The following is a 12153-nucleotide window of genomic DNA, read 5'->3' on the forward strand; positions in this document are numbered from 1 at the left end:
GTATATACATTTGAGGGGAAAGAAACTGTACATTGGAAGAGGTTGGGTAGGTGGGGTGGGGTTGGGTAGGTGGGGAAAACTGTACATTGGAGGGGGTTGGGTGGGGGGGACTGTGCATTGGAGGGGGTTGGGTGGGGGGGACTGTACATTGGAGGGGGTTGGGTGGGGGGGACTGTGCATTGGAGGGGGTTGGGTGGGGGGGACTGTGCATTGGAGGGGGTTGGGTTTGGACATTTAAGTTTGTGACATACAAGATATGCAAATATGGTTAGAGTTACATTGATGTATCAGAATCAGTAAATAAGAGGTTGAATATAATTATATGGGATATAAACTAAATTAAATATAGCACATATATAAAAAATAAAATAGGCAAGGGCTGTACAACTGGGCAGATGTGGTCAATTATATAGACTAATTAGAATGAGTAACAATGCAGTGGGCAAGTGAAGGTGATCGGCTGCAATCTGCCATCTCTCCAGGACCTGTACGCCTCCAGAACTCTGAAGCGTGCAGGTAAGATTGTGGCCGACCCCTACCACCCCGGTCACAACCTGTTTGAGTCACTCCCCTCTGACCCCTACCACCCCGGTCACAACCTGTTTGAGTCACTCCCCTCTGACCCCTACCACCCCGGTCACAACCTGTTTGAGTCACTCCCCTCTGACCCCTACCACCCCGGTCACAACCTGTTTGAGTCACTCCCCTCTGACCCCTACCACCCCGGTCACAACCTGTTTGAGTCACTCCCCTCTGACCCCTACCACCCCGGTCACAACCTGTTTGAGTCACTCCCCTCTGGCAGGAGGCTGTGGTCCATCAGGGCCAAAACCTCACCCCACAAGAACAGTTTCTTCCCCTCTGCAGTGAGCCTCATCAACAAGGCTCGGGACCCTCACTGACACCCCCCACTGTGTTACATTAACACACCCTACTGGACTATATACTTGCCCACTGCATTGTTACTCATTCTAATTAGTGTATATAATTGACCACATCTGCCCAGTTGTACAGCCCTGGCCTATTCCTATTTTATTTTTATATATGTGCTATATTTAATTGAGTTTATATCCCATATAATTTTATTCAACCTCTTATTTACTGATTCTGATGTAACTCTAACCAGTTAATTAACATGTGTCTCTCCATCAATGTAACTCTAACCATATTTGCATATCTTGTATGTCACAAACTTAAATGACCAAACCCAACCCCCTCCAATGTACAGTTTTCCCCACCTACCCAACCCCACCCCCCACCCCACCTACCCAACCTCTTCCAATGTACAGTTTCTTCCCCCTCAAATTTATATACTCTCTTTTTAGACTATTTTTGTATCACAAACAGTGCTGTATATTTGTAGATCTGGTATGTCATAAATGTATAGATGTAGCAGTATTGTCTATCTGTATGTCATGTTATGATTCATTGAACATGGGGGACCGTGCGTGTGTGCGTGCGCGTGTGTGTGTGTGTGTGTGTGTGCGTGCGTGCGTGCGTGTGTGTGAGAGAGAAGCAGTTGACCCTGGAGCAGAAGTGTTACGTGGCGCAAAGAGAGATGGAGGAGACGCTGAAAGACCTGGAAAAGATTAAGAGAACACAGGAGAACAACAAGGTAGCAAAACACAAATACAGACACACACACACACACACATACACACACGACATGCACACACACCAACAGCATGCGACAAGCAAATCCACTAACTCCATCCATGCCTGTGTGCGTCATTTGTGCCCCCCCCCCCCCCCCCCCCACCTCTGCGCGAGAAGAAAGGAGCAGTGGGAGTTGACCGGATCCTCCGCTACTTTTGAGAACAAGAAGAGAGCCAAGGTCAGATAAGAGAAAACACTGTCATCACATAGCATTTAGCGCGTCTGAAAGCATGGACTCCCCTCATTTGTCACTTATATATATAGAGAACACTATTATTATATTTTTATTAATATGGTTTTATTATTATCCTAAAGTATGTTAATGTAGATGACTCAAAAGTATAATTGCCTGTATTATAAAAATAAAAAAAAATAGGTAAAAACGAATATTATGCGTTTTCAGCAATAAATAAATGCCCCAAAACGCGCACTGTCTCGCATGGATTGGGGGGGCCCACAAATAAGATTATTTCATGGGGCCCAGAATCTCCAGCTACACCCCTGGCTACATGTCTCGAAGGGCTTCAGAGGCCCTACATTACATTACATCACGACAATGACCCTCATTAAAGATGTAAGGGAAAACTCTCATAAAATCTTAATAGAGGCCTTGCACAAAATGTTTAGAAGTTTGGTATGTGAAGAGCAACAGTTGCTATGTGTTGATATACTGTATAAGAAATATACCAACTAAAATATTAGAAATTTGTGTCTTATTACTGGATTTTATTAAAGTTGCAGTGGAACAGTAATATCTATCTACTATAATATACTACTATACCAACACCAATGTTAGAAAGTGGTGTCTTATGTATCTTATAAACATGTTACAGTCAAACAGTAATATCACTGCACAGAAAATAGGCATTATCTCCTGAAAGTGGTCACCTATATGGTTACAGACGGCCATGTTGGAAGGGAAAGAACTACCCAGACTCAGCGCAGGGGGGGGGGGGGGGGGTGACATATGCTGAAAAGGCACGAGCCACGAGTAAGATGAAAATCTGAGACGGATACACGATTCACGATGTACGCGTTTAAAAGTACAGCGGGCGAAGTTTTGCTGCGGTTGCCGTTGTATTGTGTGTGGCGTGAAGTGAACGTGCCAAGGCCTCTGGCGTTGAAGACTGAAGGCTGTTGGGACAGATGGTGCCGGTCCAGCCCAGGGAAGACGTCCTCGGCAAGGGATGAGTCAGCACTCGATCCGCCAACTGTTCCTCGCTGCTCGTCCTCGGGATTCAACACACTCGTTGTTTTTCTTGTTCTCGAACGGAGCTCATAAATGAAAAGAAAACAAATGAATAACATTTACATTTACCCATCGGCATTCCTCTGAGTGATGTCACCGAGAGGAGAGCAGACCTCTAGAGAACTGCAGACACTATTTCCTCAACCGTTTCTTCAACTTTACTTGAGCAGGGCCTACAGTTGAAAATACAGTAGATGAGAAAATAGTGTCTGCGGTTCGCTAGAGGTCTGCTCTCTCCTCTCGGTGACGTCACCCGGAGGAATTTCTCGGGGCACCGATGCTGAGCTCGTCGAGACACAGAACACTTTGGTGAGTTACGTGTTCCGACCAACGACCTCCTCGCAACAGAACTATAGGATTAAGGTGGGAAATCAGTGAAGTGCTCCTTTAAGTGTTTCAAATTCACAATGTATTGAGATGGCGCTTGGGGCGTTCCCACAAAGGGCTGCAGTCCTATCGATGAGTTTTTGTAAACAATGGACGTTGGATATATAGCCTTATCTCTTATCTTAAGAAAAGAAAGCTCTTTAAGCTTTGAACATTTGAATAAGCTTTGAACATTCAAAGATGTATTGATGCCTTTGAAGTTCCCAGGGAAGTCGACTTTCCCCAACCATTAAGCATCCCCAGGCCTAACCCCCCCCCCAGAGACAACTATCGCCTGTCTCTCCAGGAACAGCCGGTCCACCCCTGTAAGAAGATGGGCAAAACAGATACTAGTGTGTTGAAAGACAACACGCTGATATATGTTAGAGCTGATATATGTACGTTTCTGTATGATTTATTGTAACGAGGCCCACATAGACACATCCACGTACAACACCGTGACCATCCATTGGTAGCCTCAGTATTGTCTTCATCTAATAGTGTGTGACCGGGTTGGATCCACGGGATTTCTGCTGAACTGCGTTAAGGTGCAAAGGAAGACTTTTCAATACAAAACTTGCTTTATCAACAAAAAACAACTTCACATTTACAGTAAGCAAGGGCTGTTCAAGCTCTCCTTGGCAGTGTCTCCTTTGCAACAAGAAGCAAAGGGGCTTATAGGAAATGTGGTATTGGCATGATAATTAGGCTACCAATTGTTACAGCAGTGGTCTCATTGATTGATTGATTGATTGATTGAAAACATTATTAACAGATTGCAGAATGGGTACAGTACAGTTCACTACATACAATTGTTAAAGTGCTGCAGACCAGAGAAAGACTTTTGTCTTGTTTACATCAGGGTCCCCCATTTTCAATTCATCATAACATATAGGGGTGTAAAAAGTACCCAGAAATGATACTTAAGTGAAAGTATGGGTACTGTCTCAAAATCTGACTCAAGTAAAAGTCAGAGTATCTGGCTAAAAACACACTTGAGTAAAAGTCAAAAAGTCCTACTTTTAAATGTACTTAAGTACTAAAAAGTAAAAGTAATTTTTTTTTAAAGGATTCCATCATCGGCCAAGTTTTCATTTTAACTATACATTGCACCAGGTGAGTTAGTTGAAGAGGTGAGCCAATTAGTGAAATCATCAGCTGGTGTTTAGGCAAGGCTGGAATGAAACCAAGCATACACTCTGCCCACAATGGAATGTGTTCTGCGATAGACAATCCATTTTTATTTTGCATTAAAGTTATTTAATGCACTTCTCCATTGAAGGTAAACTAACATGGACGGCATTCACATCACAGCATGAATAACATCACAATATTAAAGACCGAATACTGTAGTATCCTGAATAATATGACAATATTAAAAACAGAATGGTGTATCATGAATAATATCACAATATTAACCACAGCATACTGGATTATCCTGAATAATATCACAATATCAAAGGCAGAATACTGGAGTACCCTGAATAATATCACAATATTAAAGACCGAATACTGGAGTACCCTGAATAATATCACAATATTAAAGGCAGAATACTGGAGTATGTAACGTTCGGGGTTCTTGTCTTAGGAACCCCACTGTCATTCGAGTTATTTCACCTGGTGGTTGGTATCTGCACTCACTGTTGGTCACGCCCTATTTCTTTATTTTTTTGAACAAATGTTTTTTATTTTCCCTTTTTTGAACATGAAACAGGACAAACTATACAGTAACAGTAATAATCAACGATAAATCACAGGACAATAACAGAAATAATAATAACAATAATGTCAGTCCAGTAATTAAATCAGGATGAAAGTAGATTAAAAGACATAAAAATAATAAATACAATACATGGGCTCTTGCATCATGTACAGATACCGAGATGGCACACCATGTACCTGTTTATTGCACTGTTGTTTTTATTGGATTCTATTATATGTTGTACCACTGTATTTTTATTGGATTCTATTATATGTTGTACCACTGTATTGCACATCGTCGCGGGCAAGACCAGCCGCATTTCATTGTATACCTGTATGCCGTGACAATTAAAACTCTTGACTTGACTTGACTTGACTTGAAAACTTTATTTAACAGATTGCAGAATGGGTACAATACAGTACGGCTCAATACGTACTACGACTATGCTCCTCAAAGGCACTAAAAACAAGATTACAAACATCACAAAACAAACTGGTCAGACTACTGCTTGACCTTACTCCTAGAACCCACCTCACCCCTGACCATTAACAACCTAGGATGGCTTAGAGTAGACGACAGAGTACAGCAACTTGCAATGGGCCTGGTCTACAAGATACACTACACCACTAAGCTACCCATGTACATGTCGAAATACTTCCCAAAGGTCAGTGAATACCACGACCACAACACCAGAGGGAGCTCCACAAATCATGTTAAACCCAGATTCGGTACAAACAAGGGCCTAAACACGTTTCGCAATTATGCCACATCAATGTGGAACGCCCTACCCACAGCCGTAAAAAAAACTACCCACCTTCAAAACCGCTCTCTAAAAACAGCTACGGGAGGCTGCAACTCGAAACTGGCCCCCGTAAATGTACAGTTTCCTCCCCCGCGTATGTATATATTTTCTGTTAGGATCTCTGTTTAACAGTACTGTATATTTACATATCTTGTATGTCACAAATGTAACAGTACTGTATACCTGTATGTCATAAATGTCATGATATATATCTGTATATCTGTATGTTGTGTATGTCATAAATGTCCTTGTGAATTGAAAATGGGGGACCCTGATGTAAACAAGACGAAAGTCTTTCTCTGGTCTGCATCCCCTTAACCCTTTCGCTGCTGCACTACCTAACCGGTTAACCCTTTCACGGCGACCGTCGGTTGTGTGATAGTAAAGGGTTAATCTTCTGTCGTGTGGCAGTGAAAGGGTTAACAATTGTGTGTATTGAGCCGTACTGTATTGTACCCATTCTGCAATCTGTTTTCAATCAATCAATCAATCAATCAATCAATCAATCAATCAATCAATCAATCAATGTAGAGGTATATCCCAAGCTTGTGTTATTAATTTAAGTGAGTTCATATGCCTCAACTCCCATATGGCCAGGCTTTATTTGAGCTCTTTGTTTAGTTTTGGGGTGTATCAAATTTTCATTTTAAAAATGTAAAAATGTTTGCAGTAAAAAAAATGTATACAAGAATCCACTTCATATATGGGAGGCCTTAGAGATGAGGAAAATGTTCCGTTTTAAGTGATTCATAAAATTCGTGTCTCATTGCCTCTGCTCCAGGCGGGAACAGCGTTGAGGTGGACGAGTCTCTGTTCCAGGACATCGACGACTTGGACCTGGATGAGGACGACCTGGACTTTGACCCTTTAGCGATGGGCAGAGATAAGGACTGAGGCAGGAATAAGAGCGAGGACTCTCGTCATTAAGACAAGACTAACCCCCTCGTCACCAGATGGAATATATTGCCATCTGACCAAGACCAACCAACCCCCATGTTTATTTTCTAGGGATAAAGACTCTTAAGTGATGGTTGGGTTGTGAGTCGAAAGGGGCATTTACACAGCCTTGATTATTCATTTATACCTTGGGAGCGATTAAATCAACAGATGTATGTTAAACTTGCGTCTGTTGCTGAATTGATGTAATGCATGACTTGAAACAACTCCCTGGCCTTAAGATTACAGTTGGAGAAAAACCATGGCTGTCCACCCGAGGGCAGCAGTGAGTTAACACTATCCTACCAGTGGTTCTCAACCTTTTTGGTTCACGACTCCTAAGAATAGAAGGATTCCTATTAGTGACCCCCCCTACATACTCAAGCATAGACAGAATGGTGAACTTGGCATCAAAAAAAATTCTTTTATTTTCCCTTTCAGGCTATTTAACTTGATTAATACCTTGAGGAGGACTTTAGACTTTAAATATTCCTTATTTTCTCAAGAAGAAAGCATCTGTGCCAAAGATGATAAACATGATGACCCCCTGAGGGCTCCCAACTCCCCAAGTTGAGAACCGCTGTCTTCTACTGCAGTCAGGGTGGGAAACTACCACCAGTCCAAATACTGATCCATTTAATCTGGCAGGTTAGTTTGGCTACTCCACCAGACACATTGACAGGTAAACTACCAGATTTAGTCTGTGGCAGGTTAGTTTGGCTACTCCACCAGACACATTGACAGGTAAACTACCAGATTTAGTCTGTGGCAGGTTAGTTTGGCTACTCCACCAGACACATTGACAGGTAAACTACCAGATTTAGTCTGTGGCAGGTTAGTTTGGCTACTCCACCAGACACATTGACAGGTAAACTACCAGATTTAGTCTGTGGCAGGTTAGTTTGGCTATTCCACCAGACATGTTGACAGGTACACGACCAGATTCTCTTCTATTCTAAAGTTCGGCCACTGTCAGTGTGTGTAAATGTTAGTTTTCTGTTCCGACTGGTATTGACAGTATTTTGTAACCTGGAATAATTTTTTTCCTTCTAATTTCATGTCTAATCTGATAACCCTAGATGCTTCCCTTCCTCTTCATGGCAGTTAAATATCCTTAAACCGGCTCACTACAAGACACGCTATGTGCCTAGTTTTTGTAGACGCATCCTTGACAAGTTTCACTTCCCGTACAATAATAAAGATCCTTCTTATCCCGTTGTAACAATCAGTTCTGTTTCCATGGAGATGTAAAAGCAGAACACATTCAGATCAGGGTTTCTACACAACAGGGATTTGGTCACCGATGCGGAAATGAACAACCACCAGCGCGTAGACTGGGATCAGTTTCATTCACTTAAAGGTGCTATAGATACAATTTGTATGTAGAGTAGGGGTGTAACGGTACACAGAAGCCACGGTTCGGTACGTACCTCGGTTTTGGGGTCACGGTACGGTACGAGTTCGGTACAACAGAAAAATAATTATTCATAATTAATATATTCATTTCAGTTTCACTTCTAGTCGTAGATTTAACTTGACGTGAAGCAGAGAAAGAAGACTATAGAGAAGAGATGCCATGTTACACAACAATGGCAGAGGATTTATCAATATTTTGGATTTAAACACCCAGCTCGACTGGAGAGGAGCTCAGAGGACCAATCCAGATCAGCAAAAGTACGTTAGCGTTTTTTATTTTCTTTCTTTCTTGACAGCTGTGGGGGGAAATTATCGCGGAAGAACGTTGGTGTGTGTGTCTTTCCATTGGTTAACATTATTAGGCGAACAAGAAAACGATGAACATTTTCAGCCTATTGTAATGACAAACATCATTCATTCATGGTTTTGTTTCAGGGACCCCTGTAGTGAGGGGATGAGGGGAGAAACAGCCCAGTGCAGGCCTTTACAAGCTTCAACGTTTTATTCATCATCTAAATGTGGCAATACAAGCTTGATATTCAACGTTAAATGAATTACCCTCCGTGTTAAGACCCTTGATTCAGATGAATTAATATAAACAAACAATTGTAGTACTATAAATGTAATAGAAAGAAAGCAATACGCTTGGACCAGCACTCTCAGATTTTGGTAGATTTAATCGCAGCCAATAGCCAGTACTATAAATGTATACACGCATTTATAAAAGTACAACATTAGCAATTCATTCTTGCATTAAACATTGCGCAATGTTAGTGCAGTCGATGCATCGCAGGCGACTAGTGAAATACATTGTAATCTTTTTTTGTTCATACTGATCAATTCTTTTTCATGTTTTAATTCCAGTCCAGCAGTGAGGTGCACACTTGTTTTCATTGATGCATAATTTGCCGCAACTTCATTTGAGAATGAGTTCATAAGAAAATTATACAATACCATGAAATCGGTAACCATAAATCAATCAATCAATCAAATTTATTTATATAGCACATTTAAACATGACACTTGTCAAACAAAGTGCTTCACAAAGGATGCTTGGTTCATACACATACAGCTCATTATAGTAATATTCCACAATTATGGGGGGATATTTTTTATAACCAGGGCTTCTGTAGTTATGGAGAAATATGCACAAAGTTTAACCTCACCGAGTCCACATGGCTTTTTTACATACAGTTACGCCTATGTTTGAGGTCTCACAGTGTTCCATTACACATACCAGTTGAACACCACAGATACCACAAATTTTTCTATGAAAGAGAAACATTGGGAGGTTTTGTATCAGGTTTTTATTATCAATTACTAACGTCCTCGTATGAAACCCTTCAACTAGACACTGTCTGGAGGAGGGATATTCCAGACCTGGAAAGTGACTTTGATTGGCAAGAAGTATGGGCAAATGTCCGTCTTACATCAAGGAACCCGGACCATCAACAAATCAATCTTAACTATATTCACAGGACATACTTGACTCCTATAAGACTGAACAGAATGGGCCTGAAACAGGACTCAAAATGCTCCCAATGTACAAATGGAGACGAAGGGACATTTATGCACATGTATTGGGACTGCCCACCAGTTAAGGCATTCTGGAAAGATGTGACCCATCAATTATCAAAACTCGTATTTTGGAATATACCAGTACACCCCTCTGTATTGCTTTTAAATGATGTTTTTGAGTTTGCAGTAAATCCACAGCTAAAGAGATTGGTCTTATCGGGTATCACAGTAGCTAAAAAACTGATCGCATCACGCTGGTTTCAACCGGAAAAAATTTGCCGGAAAGTTTGGTCTCTTACATATCTCGATGTGATATATCAAGAAATATCTACAGCAAGAATTCTGGGTCTCAACGAATCCAAAATGTCAATGTGGGTAGAAGTGGTGGAGAGAATAAAAGCTAGCTTATAATGGTAGTGTCTGGTTAGGAGTGAGGGATAATGGAGGTACTATCCAAGGAGGGGTCCGGGAGGGGGGGGTTCGAGCTAGAGCATATGTGTGTAGGGTTTTAGAAAATAGGTATTAGGGGTATGTCCTACAGTATATAACATTTATATAATTGTTAATTTCGCTGGATATACACTGTATACGGCTAAAATGTTATTATAGACCTTTTTTTTGTCTCGTTTCTGTACTTGCATGTAACTTTAACCACCTTGACTGTTAATTTCATTATGCATTATGTGTTGAGTACTGACTTTTAATAATTTTTGTTTTGCAATAATAATAAAAAATATAAAAGAAAAATATTCCACAATTATTACATTGATAGTAATAATGGCACACAGTCATAAATTCACCAACATGCGCATTTGTTATACATGCAGGACTCTTTGAGACAGACGTATGCGTATTACCGCTGCCATAAAGACAACATCTATTTCCTTCCTTGGTAGTAGAATAATAAGAAGAGGATGAGGTTGCGCCCCCTAGCGTTCTCGCAGAACGTTTCTATGACAACACTGACCCACCCACCCTCTTGTAATTCCAGCCTCAGTGTGTGACTGCTGATGGCATTACACTGATGACATCACACAGGTACGATGTCATTGATGTCCCATGTAAAGTTGAGGGGGAAGTCCTTCATCTCCCTCTGGAAGACCTGGTCAAACCTCTCACTCTGAGCAACGGTGAAGTGGTTCTTCCAGTCACCAATGGTGCCTGGTAATGGAGGGAGAGAGAGAGATCTTTTAATCTTAAACATAAACAACACAGCATGTATCGGGTAGTTTTACAGATCAAATCAAATGTATTTGTAAACCCCGAAATCACAAGGTAATGTCCTCATGGGCTGGACAAGTCTTCTTTAACTCTTTCACGGCCATAGTCAGGTTATCTCGCCATGCGTTGAGCGCCAGAAACCCGAGTATACTCGGGTTTTGATCTTTTCCTTTGATCCACGTTCTATATACGGTCACCCGGAGCCCTCTGTGTCTATGATTCATCTACCTACGTTGGAATTGCAATGCCGATTGAATATCACCAGGTGGCAGTATCGCCTACCTTTTGAACTCTGAAAGAAATGGGTCAATGAATGAACCGGACTATCGAGACTTGCTCTGAGGGGGAGGAGCTCTTCCAAAGCAATCGCTAGCAGATCTGCTCGCCTCAAAACCTATAGTGTCCCGTAAAAAAGTGTTGAATTTATTTTGCATTTATTTAAAAAAAAAATTACCTTATGGTGTTCTTGTTTTGTTCTTGACTTATTGTGATGTTTCTTCTTGACTTGTTTAAAGAAGACGTGTACGGCCCACGGGGACATTAACGTGTGTTGTCGGGCCTTACAAATAAATGTGATTTGATTTGATTTAGTAGACGCCACAGGACAGTGCTAGACACCCCAGCATTGCAGAAGAACAAGACCATGGAAAGTGAGGCCAAAACGTGGTTATGAAACTCAGGACAACAGGGGAATTGCTTTATCTGAAATGATTGCCACATATATATATTTGTAAAAGTATATAACAGCATACTTCACCTTTCCTCATGTGTTTCCCATGGTTGTGGTTCACCATATCGTCAGGCACACTCTCGTAGTTGGCCTGTGGGATGTGCTTCATGTTTGCGAAGGTACTGTGTTTCACCACGCTGGCCAGCTGATCATCAGACAGCTCCTTACCCAGGAACACAGCGAGCCTCTCCACCACTGACCTCAGGTCCTGCACGCACACACACACACACACACACACACACACGCACACGCACAGCAAACAGACAGAGATAAACCAGACTGCTTTTCACAAACACTTTGTATAATTATCGATAGTTACCCACATACTGAACAGAATATGACCCAGCCTATGGGGGCGACACGGATCCACTAAAATGACTAAATCACATGAGTTCGTACTTGAATCATCTCTTCGTAAGTGATGAAGATGATGTTTATGTCGTCCTTGTGAGAGTACCAAGTCTTAATGTGCTCAAACCAGCAGCTCGCAAACACTGCAATGACAAAAAGCAAGAATGTCATGATCCCATGTGCAGAGGCAGACTGTCACTATCAGC

The 12153-nt window shown here is 41.6% G+C and overlaps 1 protein-coding gene across 1 annotated transcript in view; it reads right to left on the bottom strand.

Moving 5' to 3' along the window:
* Positions 1–10675: 10675 nt before the first annotated feature.
* Positions 10676–12153, bottom strand: part of LOC311241630 (amine sulfotransferase-like) — a gene marked incomplete at both ends in the record, with an annotated part of 28918 nt that continues 27440 nt past the window's right edge. The window contains 3 exons of the mRNA XM_084330506.1: positions 10676–10806; positions 11624–11804; positions 11996–12090. Of these exons, the coding sequence (XP_084186632.1) occupies positions 10676–10806; positions 11624–11804; positions 11996–12090 (407 nt within the window). The remainder of the gene's footprint in view (positions 10807–11623; positions 11805–11995; positions 12091–12153) is intronic.

This window comes from Notolepis coatsorum, assembly GCF_963971535.1.
Source record: "Notolepis coatsorum genome assembly, chromosome: 15".
NCBI lineage: Eukaryota > Metazoa > Chordata > Actinopteri > Aulopiformes > Paralepididae > Notolepis > Notolepis coatsorum.